Raw genomic sequence first — 21850 nt, 5'->3', positions numbered from 1 at the left:
AAACCAGTTTATAGTTTTTTTTAAAAAAAAAAACTTTATTTTTATAAATTATAACTGCAAAAACTACCACTATATTAAATACATACTTAGTTAAAACTTGAAAAAGATTAAAAATATGTATATGATATACATATTTTTTAAAAGCATATTTTAACTCTCTTTTTTCTATATTTTTTAATGTATTTAATCCTGATGATTCAAAAATATTTAAAAATACATTAAATTAATATTTTTATAGTTTAAACATGCTTTATGAAATTATATTATCAAATACCTTTCATAAAAAATATATTATCAAATACGATCTCATTGAGAAAGTTAAAGGTATAACAAGGAATTAGTTGGTTAATGTTCTTAAAGTAGATTTAATTTTGTCTTTTTTTGTACAATCCCCACTTAAAATTAAGAAAAAGAAAAGTTCATTATTTTACATGTGAGAATATAGATTATAGGAGTTTAAGTTATTTTTTCCTATATAGGTTTCTCTCTTTCCATTATTGTTGGTGATGATAACCCAAAATCCAAGATATGTAAATAATGAGTTATTTAGTGTTTGGGATAGTGGTTAATTAATATGTTTAAGTACTTGGATTTCTTTTCTTTAGTCTAAAGAATTTCAGGCTTATAATAAAAGCTTGAGTGTCTATAAAAACAATCACAATCAAATGGACTTAAAGACCCCCTCTAATGATGAAGTCAGTATATTTATGGGAAATCTAATAAATATCTTATGGCAATAAATGTTTATTTTTTAGTTTAGGAGTTTGAATGCTCTCAAATCTATTTATCTTAAGAGATAAAAAATTTTCAACCCTTACCTAGATCATTTAGAGGATATTTATATCTTTTGAACTTTCTTGTTTTCAGAGAAGGGAACAACTAGAAAATCCTCTATTTTTTCTGGCATTAATGAGAGATAAATAACTTATACATATCATTAATGAGACAGTGAGCATGATAGGTCCCTTAAGAGACATGGCATACACCTATGAATATAGAAAATCATTACATCAATATAAATTTTTATTCTAGATGGAGAGGCATAATGGTTTATCACATCTTCAATACTTTTATTTTAGAAGATCATATAGGATTGGACATATAACCTTAGAACTAGGTAATGGTTGAATTCAAATGCTTTGGATTTGGTATGTTTATCAAACTCATGTTTCTTTAGGCTTTGTTGGTCTAACATGTTTCCCAGACTCGTGATACCTTAGACTTGACTTACTGCCAAGTTCAAGTTTTTTAGGTCTAACATGTTTGTCATACCTACTCTAACTCGAGCTTAACTGACTGTCAGACCCAATTAGGATTAACATAATTGTCAGACTCATGTTGCTTTGGGCTTGGTTGACCCAGGTGATTTAGGCTTGGTATATTTTCCAAATCCACACACTTTGGATTTATTGACTATCAACTCCAAGTTTATTAAGTCTAGCATATTTTTCATACTCATGCTACCTTGGACTTGGTTGACTACAAAGTTCAAGTTCTTTAGGTCTGGCATATATGTTAGTCCATGTTATTTTAGACTTAATTGATCATCAATTACTTATCTTTAGCTTGGCTAACTTTTAAGCCAAGTTTTTTTATGCCAGAATCTTAGCCAAATATTTGACTCACCAACTTCCCCTCTCAACGTTTAATGCGTAATCTTGCATTAGAGACTTAAGAGATTTTTAAGGAGACAATTGATCAATACACGTCTTGTCTTTTTTTTAGAAGAGGCATTTAAGCACTATTGATTTATCTAAAAGATTTTCATGGGAAAAGGAAGCAGAAAATATTTTGGGAAGACCACTCAACAATGCATAATAAATAGTGCAGGCTTTTAGCCCTCTTGGGTTATATATGAGGTGCCATCTATCTTTCTTTCATATCTTCCCTCCCTTCTATTATTTTTGCTAAACCTTTTTTCCAGTATTTCTTGTCTTAGGAATTTTCAATTTTTCATAAGAAGAGAGCAAGTTTACAGCAAAGAGGATTTCTTTAGCTTGGTAAACTAGATTTTCTGTCTTTGTGCTTACATAAAACCTCTATGCATATGGTCCGATCGTTTCTATCCTTATTTGAAATGATTGAGGATTTTGAATATGGAGCCTATAGTCAGGGTATTTAGACAATATTATACCATGATCAGTAACGTTAATCCCTTGGTAGGTTGAACAACTTTTATACTGAATATGATATCAGTTGTATGGTTAAAGGGTTATATGGTGTTACAGGTAATCTCGACATCAATTGTATGGCTAAAAATTTATATGGTGTTATAGGTAATCTTGCTTTCATATTTTTTTTTTTTTTTTTAATACCTTTTATTCCCTAACTATTTCTTTGTCCAGGGTCTTTACCTGAGACCGTTACTGTCACGACCCGAATCCCAGATCCATGACCGGCACATAGGTAAGGTTCCCCTCCAAGGTTCCATACCTATGCGAACCCAAACTTACATACAAACTTATCCTTCAAAACTCAATCAGAGTTGTTCAACGCAGTAGTAACAAAAAAACTAATTTTATAACATAATTCGATTGTCTTAATACAAGAGTTCATATATATTTATAGTTTTGGAGCACTAACTTGACATAAAAGGAACATACAAATTACAACCAAAAAGCAGGTTCGGAAGATTCAACAAAAGTGACTTGCTATCAAGCTATAAGCCTGAAAAGGATAAATAATGAGAGGGTGAGTTCAACAACTCAGTGAATAGATAACGCTTAATATACACACACGAGGTAATACAGTAATGAGAAATATATATATATATATATATATATATATATATATATATATATATATATATATATACAAGTATGGCTCTAGGTTCTTATAGAAAGGTTTCTCAAATAGGCCATAACAAGAAGATCAAATGGTAAAGTTCATCAGAAAATCAAAATGCAATGAGCATGAGGCTCCGTACTGTGGGATGATCAGTCCACACAGGTTGGTGACTCCCCCGGCCAACTAGGGTTTAGATACGATGTGCACAAAGACTAACACTACCATATTAGCATGGGTGTTCTGACTGACATACCATAGGTTCATAATCATAATCTAACAAACATATTAATATCTCAAAGCTCAACTCATGACATCAATCAAATGAGGAGCTATCAATTCAGAAGTCAATTCAAAATATATGTTGGTTCATATCAAGAATTCAGATTCAATAATTGATCATGCTTTATCATAACAAGGATAATAATCAACATATATATTATCAAGAAGCATGATTCAATTCATATTAACAAATCAAATATTTATACTATTTCTCATGCATATTGAAAATTATCCACTCACCTGACCCAAAAGCAAACAACACTCACAAGCTGAAACCGAAGGAAATCCTATTGACATCCTGCCGGTAGAATATCAGGATTATCTGAATACAAAGGAGACATATTCAAAAATGACTCGAAAGAAAATTTAACCTATTTAATACACTTAACTAAGAGTGTATACCATAACCCTATATGTTTTTGAACTAACTAGTCAATTTTCTCAAAAACCCAAAATCTAACGGTTTTCCCGAAATCTACTCCATAATAAAACAACTAATAACATTGGTAATAATTCACTAAATAACCCTTAATTATTCATCAAACTAACCTGAAAAAGCTAATATTACAGCTAGGGACTAATCTGGAATTTTTGTATATTTTTAGGGCCAAATTGTAACTTTGTCAAATGGAGGACCAAACTGAAATTTGTCATAAATCCATGAATATACTGAAATTCTGACCTTAATTAATCCTCAATTCTGTCCAGGATGTATCATTATGCTTCAGGGACCATTCTGGAATTTTACCAAATTTTTAGGGTTAAAATGTAATTTTTGTCAAATTGGAGGACCAAATTGAAAGTGTTAAATTCTCTTATCTATACAGTAATTCTGCCCATAATTCATATGTTATTCTGTTTAGAATCTCGGAATATGCTCCAGGGACCAAATTGTAATTTTCCAAAGTTCGGGGACTAAACTGTAATTTTTGCAAATTGAGAGACCAAATTGAATTTTCGTCATCTTCAACCTCCAATCCAGAATTTTAACAGAAACCCCACTATTCTCTCCAAATTTCTAACACAAATTTCACCATTCAAACAAAATCATAACTAAAAATCATCATCTTTCAATTCAATCTCTCAAAATCATTCAATAATCAAATACCCACAATAATAAACCTCTATCATTCAATTTAATTCATCAATTTAAACCAAAACACAAATTCTCAAAACCCTAACATTCATCAAAATCAAAATTTAAAGTTTAATTAACACATATTTATACATAATCTTACCTTTTTACTTATTTCCTCCAAATCTCTTCCTTTTTTCCCTTATTTTCCCTTCCTTTCTCTTCTTCTTCTTCTTCCTCCCTCTTCTCTCTCACGGTTTGTTCTTCAAATTTTCAAATCACTCTTTCCTTTTTTTTTCTATTTATATTTATTATTTTATACAATTACTACAATACCCTTATTTATTTATACTCTCTCTTTAAGCTACCAAGGGCTTTCTAGCCTTTTCCTATCCCTTTAACTCAAAACATTACAGTTATATCTAAATTAAGTGGGTTTACCCCTTCTATGCCAAGTCACGTGTTTACGCCCTTTCCTAATAGCAGCTCATCTTCTAAAGACAGTTAACCATTGATGTAAAGATGAAGGGTTAAGTTTTCCATTCAAATAAACATTGAGAAGATTGTCACAGTCCAAGTTAAGGATGTCCTTAAAGACACCCCTATAACTAGCCTTCCTGCTAATGAGGTGTGTTAAAAGGCAATAAAGAGTCTCGCTCTCCCTTATTGGAGGTCCCTAGGGTCCTAACACTAACCTTAGTTGTTCTAAAGGCCGCTTTCTAATGGAAAAGAATGAGAGTCTCCAACCTTTTAGATTCTGATATGGAGATTGTTCCTCCTCTATATAACATTCATGCTCATATAAGTCCAATCAAGCTCCTCTACCCTCTAGGGTGAAGAATATCTTCTCTAATATTAAGTTAGACCACTCCCTTATCTGTTTCCCCACTCTAAGCGAGGAAAAGAGAAGGATAATAGAGACCATTCTCCAAGGTAGGTCCACACTGGGACTTGGTAAGTTGGTTGTGATGTGGACATTGGAAAAAATCATCACATTTTCTTTTGATGTGGAAGGATTGATTGACTCAGGCTTCCAATATCATTTGGCCATTACTAGACACATGGCTTTTCAAGTAAGATATCAAACTATAATTTTTTTTCTTTTTCCATTTTATTATGTTATTTTGAATGATAACTTACCTTATCTCTTTTATTGTTTAGACCTTTATGATGTATGTTCATTCCAAGAATATATAGGATGAGAAGAGAAGGGTTATAAAGGAGGCCATTGAGTAGTATTATGTTAACAATTCTGAAGTACACAAATGGGAGCTCAGACTTAACTTTGAAGGAACTATCCTATTTTGGAGCTAGTTTGCCGATACTCTCTCTGCTACCCGTATCATCTAGCTTTCTGACTATCAAGTCTTTAAAGTTGAATATTTTATTCTTGACCTTGAGTGTCATGATTATCTATCATTGATAATGATAATTAGGGAAAAATAATTAAACAATAAAGTTATTTATGATTTTTTGTAAGTATTCCCCATAGACGACGCCACTGATGATGTCCCTAAATCCAAAATATATAAATAATGAGTTATTTAGTAGTTGAGATAATGGTTAATCAATATATTTAAGTAATTGGATTTCTTCTCTTTAGTCTAAAGAAGTTCAAGATTATGGTAAAAGCTTGAGTGCTTGCAAAAACAGTCCTAATCATGAGGTTTTAAAAACCCTCCAATTATAAAGTCAGTATATTTATATATAAAAGAAAAAAGAAAATAAATTTATTAAGAAAATAAATTACTTAAAAGAGCTTGTTCTTAAGTTTTAAGTGGGTTAATGCTATGAAATATATATGAATTTACCTTAAGAGATAAAAAGTTTTAAACCCTTACATGGATGGTGTAGAGAGTATTTATACCCCTTGGACCTTGTTGTTTTCAAACTTTATATATACCTATGAGTATAAAAAAAATCATTACATTAATAAAAATAATTATTCTAGATGGAAAGACATAACAGTTTATAATGCCTTCCATAATTTTATTTTAGGAGATTATTTGGGATCAGACATGCCTTAGAACTTGGTAATAGTTGAATCTAAATGCTTTGGGTTTGATATGTTTGTCAAACTCATCTTTTTTTAGGCTTGACTGAATGTCAAACCAAAAGCTTTGGGTTTAGTATGTTTGTTAGACCTTTGTTATCTTGGACTTGACACTCTGGGTCTGACATATTTGACAGACTCATGCTAATTTGGACTTAACTTATTATCAAGTTCAAGTTCATTGGGTCTAACATGTTTATCAGATCCCAGGTAACTTAGGTTTGGCTTTTTGAGTCTGACATGTTTGTCAGACCCATGCTACTTTAGACATGACTAGCTATCAAGTCCAAGTTTATTGAGTTTGACATATTTATTAGACTCATACTACCTAGGTTTTTAGTCTAATATATTTATCAAATTCATTTTATTTTTTAAGATTTTTCTATATATAAAAATTTTAATCAAATATTTGACTCATCGGATGGTAATGGGATTTATCGGGAGAGGAAGAGAACAATTAATGAAGAAGATGATATGCAACGAGGGTAGAATATAAAACACAATGACTTGAAATTATAGTTGTATAAAAGAGAATTCAATTCATCCTATCAATTGATTTCAATTTTAGCATAAAAAATTGATTCCAAACGGCCTGTGTTTTGTCTTTTCTTTCTTTTTCTTGCCCTTTTTTTCACGTAATATTTATCAACTTTCCCTTGTCTTTCTTGCATTATGACTTGGTTCGTTGTGCCGCAAAAGGACATTAGACAAAGCTGGTAAGGTTTGAGTCTCACCGGTCTTGTCCCTCTCTTCTGCTTTTCCAATATCAATTTGTCAATGTCTTTTTGTCGGCCATTATTGTACTCTCTTTCGTAACAAGAGAGACCTTCTGTGTATGATCTTCGTATAGGCCAGAGGATGAATTGTCAATGCAGCCCAACTTTAGTAGAGGTTAACAGCCAATGAATTGTCAACCAGTCACGGGTATATTTCCTCACTCCTTACGGGTTAGATTATTTTTTAAAAATTATATTTAAAATATATAAAAAAATTAATAGTGTTATTAAACTTAATTAAGTAGATTAATTTTAAAATTTCTCTATTCAACACTTTGTTTAACACAAATTTAATCATGTGAGAACTAACTCGATTTAAATTGATTGATTTCATAAGTTCAAATATAACCTTGACAATCAATAAAAACATGATTTAACTTTTTAAAAAACTTCAAGATGATAATTTTTTTAAAAAAAATATTGAGATAATGATCTACCTTGCCCCTTCAGGACCCGAGTCATGGACTCTATTAGGTTTAATAAATTTTTTATTAATTTTTTTATCTAATTATATGATAAAAGCAAATGCTCATAAAATTGAGCATCAACCAAAAAATAGATATTTATTTAAGACAATTATCCTTAGAAAGCAAAGAAAAATCAATAATGTAATTTATTTTTCAACCAATCTAATATTAAAAAATAAAATTAACATATAACAAAAATTCAAAAACATAAAGGAAAAAAAAAACAAAATATTATGGGTTACGATCGTCGTCATTTACAGTGAAATGTGTATGGGTGAACAATTACTTTCTCACACCCTTTAATTTTTGTTACTTTATAAAATTTAATAACATACTAGGACAACCTGAATTATCTTAACAAACCTGCAAACCACTCTAACCTTATAGAAAGATAAAATAAAAAAATTAAAATTACAAAACTAAATTCTCATCCATCTTAATATTAAAAAATAAAATCAACAAAAATAATTTTCAACAAAATTCATAACCAAAAATAAAAAATAAAATAAAATAAAAATTAATATAAAAAAATATTGTAGTAATTCATAGTAATTTTGTGAGAAAAACTATAATGCTTTTTACACGTTATTTACCTTTTTTATATATATAATTATAAGGAGACTTGCTTCTGCTACAGAGACATGAATCAATGATCACTGATATGACTCAAAATTTCTATAGGAGGAGCACCGCAAGCTGCTTCCCTGTTACAAGTCCCACTTTGTTACTTAGGCCATGGCTAATGCATCAGAAAACAGCACATTGGTCGGCCATGGGCGTATGGCCGACACTAATGAACGGGCAGAAGAGCAAAATCCACTTTTGGAAGCAAATCCTGGAAGGTAACAAGTTTTCAAATCTTCCCCAAAGTAATCATCACATGCAAATAACTACGGCAATCAGCTCTATCAAGATACCAGTTGCCTCTGCAGGTCCACCTTTGAGGATGCTAAGTTTTCTTTATACTGGTTCCATTATCGTAGGCGGATCACAGCATTAAACCTTTAACTTTCCACTCAATGTTTTCTTAACGCAGTTGAAGTCCAGGGCTGATATCATATTCCATTACCATCTTAAATTGTATATAACCAAATCATAGCCATTGGATTTGTAACTTAAAGGTCCAAAACACTAAAGTACTGGAAGAGAGAGAGAACAAACTTAAGCCGCAGGACCATTTCTTTAGCAATTTCTTAGACAGCAGTGCATATTCGAGCAAAAAATCTGTGATTTCCAACTTTAAATCCATATGCACATCCTTTTGCCATTCTTAAAAACAACATGTAGGCCCGCTACCCTGAATCAAACCTTCTCTTTTCTACTTTACTTATTCCACACCCTGTTATATTTAAAGAAACAACAATTTTAATCTCCAACAAAACTTGTTTTAGAGGTTTTTTTTCCCTTAAAAACACTTAGAGATGCTTCCACTCCCTCCTCCACCACCCTCCCCTCTGCCCGCAGAACCATCTCCAAAACCAGAAAAGCAAGGCTTTCCAGTCTCTCTCAATCAGATAGTCATATCAAAGCAAGCCAGAAATCAACAGAGTTCTTCGGCAGAGACATCAAATCCAGACAGCAAGAAATTAAGCAAGCCACCAATATTCAAACATCCTCGACCTCGCCGTACCAACCCAGTTATATGGTGTGGTGCAATCCTCTGCCTCATATTCAGCCTTGTTCTCATCTTCTTTGGAATAGCAACTTTGATTATCTACCTTGTCATTAAACCAAGAAATCCAGTGTTTGACATACCAAACGCAAATCTAAGCAGCATATACTTCGATTCACCAGAGTATTTCAATGGGGATCTTACCTTCCTCGCAGACTTCTCCAACCCAAATCAGAAAATTGATGTGAGATTTGAGTATGTGGATATAGAGCTCTACTTTTCGGATAGACTTATAGGAACTCAAGCTCTTCAGCCTTTCACACAAAGAAGTCGGGAAACAAGATTGGAATCAGTTCAAATCATATCAAGCTTGGTCTATTTGCCCCAGAATCTTGCTGTTGAACTTCAAAAGCAAGTGCAGAGTAACAAGGTCCACTACAACATGAGAGTAACTTTTAAAGTGAGATCTAACCTGGGTCTGCTCCATTATTCATACTGGTTACATGGAAGGTGTGAGATACAGATGACTGGCCCGCCCACTGGTGTTATTGTTGCCCGAAGTTGCAAAACAAAGAGATGAAGAAGAAAGAGATTTTTAACTTTTCTTTTCCTGGTTTGTTCAGATTGATGTCTAAATAGAATTTTTTATATATTTAGTAAGACATGGTCTGATAAGTTTTGTGCTATGGATCGAACAGAATTCTTCGAGGTTGTAATTGTCTAAGGCCATAAATATGTTATTTTGAAACCTTAAGCTCAGTAAACACAGACAATATTTCATTTTGGTACTTCCGCCACCTAGGTTTTCAATGAGCTAATATATGAAGTGAACTAGCATAAACAAATGTGCTAGAACCACCTTTAATCAGCTAAACTAAAGTAGATTATTATCTAATTTGAAGTTTATCAGCACCTCGAATGTAGGAATTCAGGTAACTTCTGTGAATTCAAAGCATTTCACACAAAGTTATTGACAGCGCTCATCCTAGAAGGGCCTCAAGACCTTCCTACGCTGATCTCCCAGTTAGTAAATTAACAATATCTAAAAGCAAGTAGGAGCAATTGAAACTCACATTCATTGGAATTAGCAGCAGTAGAGAAAGATTACAAAATTAACTCATGTAAACAAAATTCATTCAAGATTTAAAAAATATGCAACTGATTTAAACATTTCCAAGATCATTATTAGTACAATTTTGCTTTCTGACTAAACACATTGTCTTTAACAACTTAAAGCTAGAAACAATATTTAGAACTCAGCTATACAATCAAATGAAAGAAGAAAAATTAACCTCTATTTTCATCCCCCTTCAGCTCCCATCAACTTCATCCAGCGTCTTCGCTACAATAGACAATGCATGTAATCCACTCTGCAACTCTTCTTGCAACAAATTATAAATCAGCCTATGCCTCTTCACTAAGCTCTTCCCTTCAAACTCCTTAGAAACAACTTTCACATTGAAATGTGTCTCCCCATTACTCCCTCTCACACCAGCATGCCCAGCATGCTGATATGAAATATCCTCTACTTCCAATTCAACAGGACTTAGCTCCCTCTCCAATTTCTCCCTAACCCTTATTCCCCTACTCCCTAAAGCCTTCGAATTCGATCCCTTTTCACTCCCCTCCGGTCCCAAACCCTCACCACCATCAATTTTCGCATCAAAACTCAAGCCTTTGACCGAATTGTCACCAGAACTTTCAGCACCAACATCACCATTTGAGCCCAAATTTTCAATTTTTCCCTCATTCTCACCACTACCATCACGAAGCTTCGAGCTTTCAACAGCCCCACTTCCCTTTTCAGCTTCCATATACAATTCAAGTGTTTTCTTTTGCATCAACTTCAACATATTCAAAAACCCATTATTCCTAGAAGTTGTCAAGCTCTGCTGCAACTCAAGAGACGCAACAAAATCGGGAGAAACCCTCAAAACCTCCTCAACCGGCCGGCCCGAAAGCCCTTGAACAAGCAAAGCAGCAAGACCCTTAGTTAAAACAGAATCAGAATCAGCTTCAAAGACAACATTCTTCTCAAAATCCAAATAAGCCCTGACCCAAACTTGAGAAAGACAACCTTCAACTTTATTCTCCCTAGTTTTAAACTCACTGTCAAGTGGTTTCAAATTCTTTCCATAAAAAAGTAATTGCTCATACTTAGCTTTGGGTTCTTGAACCGATTGAAAAAGCCTGATGATCTCTTGAAGCTTTGGAGGGAGTTCGTCAATTGGTTGCAAAGACATAGACTTTGATGGTGATGCAAGTAAAGGTTGAGTCTTTGTTGGGATTTTTTGGAAAGAAATAGGTTTTGAGAAAATAAAGAAGGAAAGATTTGTGGGTTCTAAGGAGAAAATTAAGGTTTTTGTTGAGTGAAGAGATTTTGGGATTTTTGTGGTCAATATGCGAAGAGAAGTGGAGATTGAAGTGGAAGACATCGTTGAAGAATACAGAAGTTATGCAGAGGCTTCTAACGAGGAAAGGATATAAATGGATTGTGAGAGAGGTAACTAAACGCAACGTTTTCGGTTTATTATCTTCTTCTTTGAGAATATTTTTTTTTTTACTTATCACTATAATTTGATAATCTTGTCTCAAATAATTAAGTAAAATAATGTGTTTACTAAGGGTGTGTTTGGTATTATGGTTGTTGTTGTGGTTGTGATTTTAAAAAAGTTGTTTTATAAAAAGTACTTTTAGTTGAAGTTGGTTTGAAAAAAATATATGTTTGGTTAAAACTGTGGTTGAAATTGAAGTTGAACAAAAAGTAATTTAATGTGTTTGGTTAAAAAAATGCTTTTCAAATTGAGGTTATAAAATAATTAATATATATAAAAAATATATATATATATATATATTAATAATTTTTAATTTAAATATTGTAGATTTAACTATTGTTATTACATCATAAAATAAATAATATTAATATCAACTATTTTTTATTATTCTATTAAACTATATGTAATGTCATTACATGCGAAATCTATCAAATAAGGAACTATATTTTTCATGGTTTCTTAAGCGCGTAACAACAAAAACTGAAGTTTTTAATTTATGTAGTGTTATTAAATAATAAAGATTGTGATATATTTATTATTGGAATTGCGATCAAATTCCATAAATGTTACATCATCATGTGATATCTTTCTAATTTATGTAGTGTTATTAAATAATATTAAATACTAGTTTTTTGAGTAAAACATAATTTTTTTTAAAAAAAATTACAATTTCATTACGTACAAAAATTATTCGACAAGAACTACAATTTCCATGATTTTTTGAGCGTGCAATAAAATTAGGTAAAATATTATCATGAATAAAATTGAGATTACAGTACGAGTAAATTTAATTAACCTTAAACTAATTTTTTAAAAAAATAAAAAAAAATATTATTCACGATTAATTGCACTGATTTTTTTTGGGGGGAATAAACTTTACTCATTGGTTTTTAAAAAAAAATAAATAAATAAACTTTTCTTACTAATTAAAAAAAAAAAAAATACATTGTTACAGTGGAGCATGGCTCCACTGTTAACTGAACAGTGGAGCCATGCTCCACTCTTAATATGCACGCTTCTCAATTCCTGCGGCTGGCCAGCAGAAATGCTATGGGCCCTATCAAGTAAAATTGCTTTTGCTTGGTTAACCAAACACCAAAATGTGTGGCTACGGGTGAACCTCACCCACAGCTACACTACCAAACATCCACTAAATCCAACCCGAGTATTTATCAGAGGTCAAGTAATGAATTCGACATGTTAAAACATTTCTTTAAAAATAAAAAATAAAACATTGTTGTTTTGACATGTAAATTAAAAAAGAAAAATATAAATAGATTTTTTATGGGATTATATTTTAATGGAAGGGATCATAAATTAACTTAGTTTTTTAACCATCTTAATTTCTTTCTTTAATGAAATTAATACTTCAATTAATATTCATGTCTAGGGGTCTGCCATCATGCAGCTTTTTGGCTGGAGCAAGAAGAAAATATTGTGTAAACCTAGGCAAGAAATTCCAGTAATCAGGGGCGGAACCAGGGGGAGGCGGGAGAAAGAAACCTCCTCTCTTTCTCCCACTTGCGTCTATCGTCATCATACTTGGCCTCCAATCTTTCCTCCATGATTTTCAGCTTCTCCCTGAGTTCGTCTTCACATATTTCTTCTGCTTTTCTCAGCTCTTCTTCACGAAGTGCTCGGTATTTCTTGAACTCATCTTCCAATTTGCTCACCAATATTCCATCCCAATATGGAATGTTTTCTTCACCGGTAGCCTTCCTCAATATTTCAAGAAGTGCAGATTTCATGATTGAATCCTCTCCTTCCTCCTGATCAAGTGCATTCTTTCCATCAGATTGCTCGACGTTGGTCTAGTGAAAGTAAATTGTTAGTAAAGAGAGAAATATCAGACAATCGTGTTTCCATGGAAAGAGAACTAACCCTTGAATCAGAATTTTTGAGGCTTCTGTAGGGCTTCAACCCTACCGTGTTAGCTTTTTCAACCATGGCACACTTACAGCATAAGAAATTAGATAGTACCAAGATAACAAGACCACAGCTTCCATTGTTAGCACTGTACAGTAAGAGACAGAAAGCAAATCTTTCAACCCTGAAAGCAACAGTGGTGGCTTCCATTGACACGCCTCTTCACTAGCTAGGGTACACCAAATATGTGTCACTGTATGCTATATATAGAGAGAGGTCGAGCTCCTCTGTAAACGCTTGTTTTGGTGGGCAATGACGAAATTTTGGGGGGCAGGTTAAAAAATTGCCTATTTCTCAAAAGGGAAGTTGGAGAATGTTTCCTGTCTTGGTATCTTTCCTATTCCTATACACAAAAAATATGCATGATTATTCCAACTCAACCTCTTTCAAGGATTTATAGTATCTGCAAGCATTGGCATTTTGTCTCGACCCAGAAATAATGGAGACTGTAAAGATAAAAAAACAGACATGTTTTTCGTATCTTTTGTTTTGAAGTATAAAAATTCATTTAAAATTGTTCTAAAAATATATTTATTTTATATTTATATCTTCATTTTTCTAATCAAATATGTTTATATTCATTTTATATTTTTTCTTTCTGTATCTATCATTAGAACACCAACATAAGGCAAATTCCTGTATGGTTCAGCAAAGTCCATTTCGTAACCCAGAACGTAGTAATATGGACACTGCAGAAAGGAATCATGGAGGAAAAACCATTTCCAACTCAACGCAAATAAAAGGGATACAAGATTAAGCTAATGTGGCACTTGACACCAAAGCTAAAGCAACACGAATGTGCAGTCTAAACAAAAAGTAATTTGATGTGTGGTGCAAATAGTGGAAAGCTCTTGGGTGCCTGATGCGGAACAATAAATAATAAGAATTAAAACAAGAAAAAAAAGAAGCTTTAGAAAAAGAAAGAAACCAAAGAAAGAGGAAGAAAGGAGATTGGGGAAAATATGCAAATTCTGCAATTTTTCATTAATCGTCCAAAGTTTCTTAACATTTAGAAAAGTAGAGTATTAATACTAAAACTCTAACTACAATAAACGATTGGGCTTATGGCCTACTAAATAAAATAACCAACAATAATTAAATCAAACCCAACAACTAAAATCAAATTAATAAAACTCAACTAAAATGTCATATAAATTAAACCCAAAACATAAATTAAAGCACGATCTCTCAATTGTTTTGACTATCCTCTGTCATCTATGATCATTCGCGTGCATAAATAATATTTCGGGTTCTGTGTACCCATCAATGCCCTAACCTGTAACTCTTGACATCCTGAAAGGGAACATCAGTTAGATAGCTTTTTGTCTGAAGGGCGAGGTCCACAATGCTTGCATGGTTGTCAGGAAATCACCTCTGGTGGTGCTGCACAGAGCATGTAAAAACAATGGCAGTTTCTCACGAACTGCAGCTGCATCAGAGATCTTCCCATGTTCATCAAGTTGTATCTCAATAAACTTTCCACATCGACTGATTGACCACCCTTTTTTGTTTTATTGTAAGTTCAACACAAATTTTTAGAAGAAAGTAGAACGTAGATAGAGCATCTAAAATTCACCTTGAACTGTTGTTTTTGACAGTTTTTGCGTTCCCAAATGCTTCCAACAGTGAATTGGACTGAAATGGAAATCAACGACTCCACTCATTCAGTTTAATTAACGTTATTAAACCCTGTCCTGACTTGAATTTTGACTTGGATGGATTTCTAAAATAACATTGTTTTAAATATATTATAATTAGCCTGTTTAGTCCATGACTCTGACGTGCTGGGATTATTAACTTTGAGTTTAGTAGTTGAATCATCGAAAGGGCAAGATGCTGTCACTGTGAAGAGGCTTCTGTCTGGTTCAAGATACCATTAAAAGTGTAGAATTATTAAGAGTATGAAAATAATATTTCTCTTATTGTTATTCTTGATGCATGAGCATAGTATGTATATATACACGTTTAGGATTAATCTAAATTCATAGAATCAAGCTATAATTAAATGTATATAAATCAACCCTATAACTGACAACCTTATAGTTGACTTACTCTATTTAGAACAATAATCAATTATATAATTGATTTACTATATTTACAACACTTCCCCTCAAACTGGAGCATATATGTTAATCATGCCCGGCTTGTTACAAATATATTCAATACTAGAACCACTCAAAGTTTTAGTGAAGATATCACCCAACTACTCTGTAGTTTTGACATGACTAATAAAGATCAAATTTTACTGAATTTTTTCACGGATGAAGTGACAATCAATTTCAATATGCTTAGTCCTTTCATGAAAAATTGGATTTGATGCAATGTGAAAAGCAGCTTGATTGTCACACCATAACTTCATAGGTAGTGAACTACCAAGACCAATCTCATTGAGCAATTGTTGTATCCTAAGTTCACACGTGGATTGTGTCATGGCTTTATATTTTGATTCAGCACTGGAACAAGAGACTATATTTTGCTTCTTACTTTTCCATGACACCAAGTTCCCCCCAACAAAAACATAATAACCCGTAGTAGATCTTCTATCAATTTTAGAACCTGCTTAATCTGCATCTAAGAAGCATTTAATATGAGTATGACCATTATTTTTATACCATATACCATACCCTGGAGCCCTTTTAAGATAACACACAATCTTTTCCAAGGCTACTCAATAGGTGGTTTGTGGGGAAGCCATGAACTGGCCCACAATGCTAACAGTATATGCAATGTCAGGACGAGTCACCGTTAGATAATTTAACTTGCCAACTAATCGACGATACATCTCAGAATCTGCAAACGACTCACCATCTTCTGTTGTAAGATGTGTGTTGGTGACCATTGGTGCACTACAAGGTCTGGCACCCAACTTTCCAGTTTCTGTCAAAAGATCAAGAATATACTTTCTTTGAGATAGAAAGATACTCTTATTACACTTTGTAACTTCAATACCTAAAAAATACCTTAGCATCCCCAAATCTTTAGTTTGGAAATTTGCTTGAAGAAAAGACTTAAGAGCTGAGATGTCTTTACTGTCATTACCAGTGATAATAATATCATCAACATACACAACCAACAAGATAAGGCCAACTTCAGATTGTTGGAAGAATACCAAATGATCACACTTACTCTTCTTCATACCAAATTCTTGAATAACCTCACTGAATCGCCCAAACCAAGCATGTGGACTCTGTTTTAACCCATAAAAGGACTTTCTAAGTTGACAAACCTTACTAGACTCCCCCTGAGCAACAACCCCAAGTGGTTGCTCCATATACACTTCTTCCTTCAAATCACCGTGAAGAAATGTATTCTTGATATCTAACTGGTGTAAAGGCCAATCATTAGTAGCAGTAATAAACAAAAATAAACGAAAAGATGCAAGTTTAGCCACTGGAGAGAAGGTATTAGAATAATCTACTCCATATATTTGAGCATATCCTTTGGCAACAAGACGGGATTTAAGACGAGCCACAGACTGTCAGGATTGACCTTGACAACATAAACCTATATACAACCAATAGTTTATTTTCTTGCTGGTAAGTCTACGAGTTCCCAAATGCCCTTATTGTCTAAAGTTCTCATCTCTTCTTCCATAGCAGCTCACCAACCAGGATGAGACAAAGCCTAAACTAAAGTTTTGGGAACAGATACAGAGTCTAAAAAAGCAATAAAACAATGCAAAGGAAGAGACAGATGTGTATAAGAAGCAAACAATGAGATAGGATGAGTACATTGTCTTTTACCTTTACGAACAGCAATAGGAAGATCGAGACTAGGATCTGTAGACGTAGGAGCTGGTAGAGGATGTCGAGAATACACTTGGGTGATGACTGGTTTTATGGGAACCGGGTCACTTAAGGAAGCTTGGTTAATAGTAGTGGTAATATTGTACACTAGAATATCATCATTCTCCCCCTCACAATTATAAATTTTCTACATAGAAAAGATGGAGTGGTTTCAAAAAATGAAATATCAGAAAACATCAAATAACAACCCAACTCAGGAGAGTAACATCGATACCTTTTATATAGACAAGAATACCTTAAAAAGACACACTTTAGAGACTTATGATCTAGTTTAGACACGTTAGGCCGAACATCACGAATAAAACAAGTACAACTAAAAATGCACGGTTCAACTGGAAATAAAAAATGAGAAGGAAACAAAATAGAATGAGGAGTAGCACCAGCCAAAACAGATGAGAGCATACGATTAATTAAAAAACAAGCAGTTGAAACTGCATCTGCCCAGAACTGTTTAGGGACATTTATTTGAAAAATAAAGGCTCTAACAACTTCTAGTAAGTGTCTATTTTTACGTTCTACAACACCATTTTGAGGTGGGCTGTCAACACATGAAGACTGATGAAGAATTCCATTTTGTGACATATAGGAATTAAAAAGCTTGGAAAAATACTCTTTTGCATTATCACTTCGTAAAACGCACATAAAATCATTAAATTAAGTTTTTATTTTAGCACAAAAGGCACTAAATATAAAGAGTAATTCTTACCTGTCTCTCATTAAATATAACCAAGTGACACGAGAATAGTCATCAATAAAAATGACGAAATATCGAAATTCAGACTTAGAAAGTACTGGACAAGTACCCTGAACATCAGAATATATTAACTCAAAGGGGGACGCAGCCCGTTTATTAACTCTTGGTACATATGAAGAGCGATGACGTTTGGCAAATTGACAAAAGTCATAATTTAAATGAGATAACTTTTGGAAATGAGGAAACAATTTTTTTTTAATTGGTAACGAAGGATGCCCTAACCAATAGTAAAGTTTGGGGGGTGTCATAGTACTGGAACAAGCAACAAGTTTTGGCACTTTCGGATTTGGCATTTTTGGGATAGTAGTTTCAAGCACATAAAGGCCACCAGATTAACGTCCTCTACCAATAATCTTCCCCGTCATAAGATCCTGAAATAAACAAAGGTCAGAGAAAAATAAAACACAACAATTGAGAGCCTTAGTGATTTGACTAATAGAGAGTAAATTGAAGGAGAAGTTGGGCAAACACAAGACAGAGGATAATAAAAGAGATGATGTAGGAGAGATTGTTCTAGAATCAATAACAGAAGTGGTTGACTCATCAGCCAAAGTAACACTAGGAAGATTTTGAAGATTTTTGTAAGGTTTAAAAGGGGAAAGAATACCTTTTTTACCTGTCATATGGTTTGTAGCACCTGAATCAATGACCCATTTGCTAGAGGATGACACAAGACATGTAGTGGGTTTACCTAACTCATCAATTGTAGAAGGATTGGACTTTAGTGAGGCTTGGTATTGAGTGAAGTGGGAAAATTCATCAGCAGAGACAAGCACAAACTTGTCATTAGATGAAGACACTGTAGATACAAGGTTGATTCCTTGAGTTGCAATATTAGCAACTTGAGCTTGCTGCTGAGGTTTACCATGAAGCTTCCAACAAGTACGTCTTGTATGACCGAGTTCATCACAGTAATAACAAACTGGTTTGTTATGACCAGCATTTCTACCTAAGCCACCACTACTCCAACTGCCTTGAAAACCAGTATTCTTACGATTGCCTCGACTATCTCGACTTCCTCGACCAACTTCATTTAAAGTTCCACGACTCACAAGGGTACTAGTGATAAGAGGGGCAGATCGAGATCCCTCTGAACGCAAGATTCTTGTAAAGTTGTCATGAAGAGTGGTTATCTCCGAACTAGAAAGAATCTGTGTTCGAGCAGCATCAAATTCTGATGGCAGACCTGCAAGGAAACTCATAACAGCTATCTGCTCACATTGAGACTGCTGAGTTTTCACATCAGTACTAAAAGGAAGAAGAGAATTCGGCTCCTCGTATACCCGTTTAAAATCCATAAAATATTCAGTGAGACCTGTCTTGCTTCTTTGGGCGACAAAACTCCTTACACACATCATATATACGAGAGATATTTCCTTTGTCGGAATATAAAAAAGCCAAATAATCCAGGAGATCTTTAACAAACTCTAATTAGTTAAGAAAAATATCAATATACGTACCCTTATATACTGAACTTACTCAAACTCAAATTTGATTACACACACACACCAAAAGGCAAAAGAAATTAATTAATGGGCATTCCAAGGAAGGAAAATACAAGTTGTAATTGCATACATAAAGTCACCAGCCCTGTAAAGTCATAAACAGAGACTCGGAGAGAGGCCTAGTACTTGTACCCCTTCTCAAACAAGCTCTCTGAAGCCAACCCACCAGCACCTCCTCCAGTATACTTGCCAAGAGTTGCCTCTGAATTTCCCTTGCACCTAACCAAGAACACCTCTTGAGCTTTCTCAACATTCTCCTTCTTTCCAGCCCATGTTTTGAGCGTGCTTTTTTGCAATGCTCGGCCGAAAGAGAATGATAAAGTCCATGGTTTCAACACCTCAAGCTTGTTCATTGCATTGAGGTTCAGTGTTGCTTCCTCCTCACTTTGCCCACCAGACAAGAACACGATGCCTGGTACAGCTGGCGGAACAGTTCTCCGTAGCGCGGTCACTGTGTACTCAGCAATCACCTCAGGTGTTACCTGTACAGAATCAAGTTAGCCCTTCTGAGATTAATTAATTATAAAGACAAGTATCGGATAATTCAATTAATTAGATTAAGGGTTGATGTTGATATTTTGATACCTTTGGGCTATCAGAACCTGGAGTGACCATGTTAGGCTTGAGGAGGGTGCCTTCAAGAAGAACATGCTGGTCATTCAATGCCTTGTAAACAGCTGCAAGCACAATCTCAGTTGCAGCAGCACATTTCTTAATGTCATGAGATCCATCAGTCAAAATCTCAGGCTCCACGATAGGCACCAGACCATTCTCCTGACAAATAATAGCGTAACGAGCCAACCCTTGTGCATTCTGCTGGATTGACAATTCAGATGGCTCAGTTGGACCAATCTTGAGGACAGCACGCCACTTTGCGAATCGTGCACCGGCCTTGTAGTATTGCTGGCAACGTGCTCCGAGTGAATCAAAGCCTTGGGTTGTAGTTTCACCGTTAGTCCCAGCTAATTCAACTACACCTTTGTCAACTTTGATTCCGGGAATAATGTTGTTTTCTTGGAGGACTTCAACAAATGGTTTCCCATTAGAGGCTTTCTGGTAGAGGGTTTCTTCGAAGAGGATGACACCAGAGAGGTAAGGTAGGGCTTTTCCGGATGTGAAAAGGAGTTCGCGCAGGGCTTGGCGGTTGGACTCGATATTCTCAACATTTATGCTCGATAAACGCTTACCAATGGTGCCTGTGCTCTCATCCGCAGCCAAAATGCCCTTCCCTGGTGTGGCAATGTACTTGGCAGTCTTGATCAACTCATCTGGAGTAAACCATGGTAAGAACCAACAACCTTAGAAGCTATATATATATGTATATATGTATGTATAGGCTTGATTTGATAAGCTATCCATTATTATTTGAAGCTTCAATCCATGTGCATGCATGAGGTGAAACTCCTATCATTTATATATGAAAGTCTACCAGTGGCAACTTAACTACTGGATATCTGCCAATGAACTTGAAGTTCAACTGCAATCATATCCCCATCTCCAAAGAGGTCTCACATTTGAGCCTCTCCTTTGTAACCAGCAAAAAAAGATGGATACGCAAAGGAGAAAGAAACTGGTGCACTCTAGTTTTCAGTGTTCATGAATTCGTAGTCAAAATAGTGCTTTAAAGTGAACTCGAGTGCTCAACTTAAGCTTCATGGAGTTCAAAAGGTTGGACATAGACAAGTGAGAGAGAGAGAGAGAGAGAGAGAGAGAGAGAGGAGTAATACCTGCATACTTTCCAACAAAGGCCGACATGGCTAAAGCTTTTTCTAGGATGGATATTGGATAAAGAAGGATAAATAGATACAAGACGAAAATGCAAAAACAAACTTTCACAAGCACCACTCTATATAGATCATCTTCGATAGAATATACCAAAAGAAATTCACCCTACAAATGTCAACACGTGTCAAGAGATTAGCCCAACACAGATTATCATCCTTGGATAAAGCAATGAGTGATCACTCTCTTTGCCAAGTGGATATCTTTTTATTATATCTCAGCTCGAGAACCCTAAAAGCATCGTGTGGAAAAGGAAAAGCTCTTGCCTCATCTGCAGCTTTGCTCCCTCCAAAATTTGAAGATATTGATGCAAACATCTATATTTGTCTCAGCCACTAATTTCTAACCACTAATGTCAATGTCCCTTCTAATTCATTTCAGCTTCATTTTTTGATAAATTAATGCCCTCCTATAGTAGAGTAGAAGAAAAAAAAAGGGAACATGCAGCTAGGGTGAGAAAATTTGCATACACC

The 21850-nt window shown here is 34.2% G+C and overlaps 4 protein-coding genes across 5 annotated transcripts; 1 reads left to right on the top strand and 3 right to left on the bottom strand.

Annotated features, from left to right (window-relative positions):
* The first annotated feature begins 8568 nt into the window (after positions 1-8568).
* Positions 8569-9765, top strand: LOC118037698 (uncharacterized protein At1g08160). The gene has a single exon (XM_035043774.2). The coding sequence runs from the start codon at positions 8859-8861 to the stop codon at positions 9627-9629; it is 771 nt and encodes a 256-aa protein (XP_034899665.1). The 5' UTR covers positions 8569-8858; the 3' UTR covers positions 9630-9765.
* A 401-nt stretch (positions 9766-10166) lies between these two features.
* LOC118037697 (sufE-like protein 1, chloroplastic/mitochondrial) lies at positions 10167-11528 on the bottom strand. The gene has a single exon (XM_035043773.2). The coding sequence runs from the start codon at positions 11482-11484 to the stop codon at positions 10360-10362; it is 1125 nt and encodes a 374-aa protein (XP_034899664.1). The 5' UTR covers positions 11485-11528; the 3' UTR covers positions 10167-10359.
* Positions 11529-18080: 6552 nt separating this feature from the next.
* On the bottom strand, positions 18081-19448 carry LOC118037651 (uncharacterized). 2 transcript variants are annotated; one of them, XM_035043699.2, is made up of 2 exons: positions 18698-19448; positions 18081-18461 (listed from the first exon to the last, which is right to left on the bottom strand). In XM_035043699.2, exons 1-2 carry the CDS (start codon positions 19446-19448, stop codon positions 18433-18435), a joined length of 780 nt encoding a protein of 259 aa, XP_034899590.1. In that variant the 3' UTR covers positions 18081-18432. The 2 variants fall into 2 exon arrangements, with proteins under 2 accessions (XP_034899590.1, XP_034899591.1); XM_035043700.2 differs by having other exon boundaries at positions 18782-19448.
* Positions 19449-19521: 73 nt separating this feature from the next.
* LOC118037650 (fructose-bisphosphate aldolase, cytoplasmic isozyme 1) lies at positions 19522-21736 on the bottom strand. Its single transcript, XM_035043698.2, has 3 exons — positions 21323-21736; positions 20181-20863; positions 19522-20077 (listed from the first exon to the last, which is right to left on the bottom strand). Exons 1-3 carry the CDS (start codon positions 21348-21350, stop codon positions 19715-19717), a joined length of 1074 nt encoding a protein of 357 aa, XP_034899589.1. The 5' UTR covers positions 21351-21736; the 3' UTR covers positions 19522-19714.
* Positions 21737-21850: the final 114 nt, after the last annotated feature.

Source organism: Populus alba, chromosome 1, assembly GCF_005239225.2.
Source record: "Populus alba chromosome 1, ASM523922v2, whole genome shotgun sequence".
NCBI lineage: Eukaryota > Viridiplantae > Streptophyta > Magnoliopsida > Malpighiales > Salicaceae > Populus > Populus alba.
This window is presented reverse-complemented; position numbering and strand designations above follow the sequence as displayed.

Coding starts and splice junctions, on each gene's coding strand:
- LOC118037698 (XM_035043774.2), top strand. CDS start 8,859: ATGCTTCCACTCCCTCCTCCACCACCCTCCCCTCTGCCCGCAGAACCA.
- LOC118037697 (XM_035043773.2), bottom strand. CDS start 11,484: ATGTCTTCCACTTCAATCTCCACTTCTCTTCGCATATTGACCACAAAA.
- LOC118037650 (XM_035043698.2), bottom strand. CDS start 21,350: ATGTCGGCCTTTGTTGGAAAGTATGCAG. Junction 20,864..21,322: donor CTTTGTTGGAAAGTATGCAG/GTATTACTCCTC, acceptor GGTTTACTCCAG/ATGAGTTGATCAAGACTGCC. Junction 20,078..20,180: donor CAGGTTCTGATAGCCCAAAG/GTATCAAAATAT, acceptor GATTCTGTACAG/GTAACACCTGAGGTGATTGC.
- LOC118037651 (XM_035043699.2), bottom strand. CDS start 19,448: ATGATGTGTGTAAGGAGTTTTGTCGCCCAAAGAAGCAAGACAGGTCTC. Junction 18,462..18,697: donor CCATATGACAGGTAAAAAAG/GTATTCTTTCCC, acceptor TGTTTATTTCAG/GATCTTATGACGGGGAAGAT.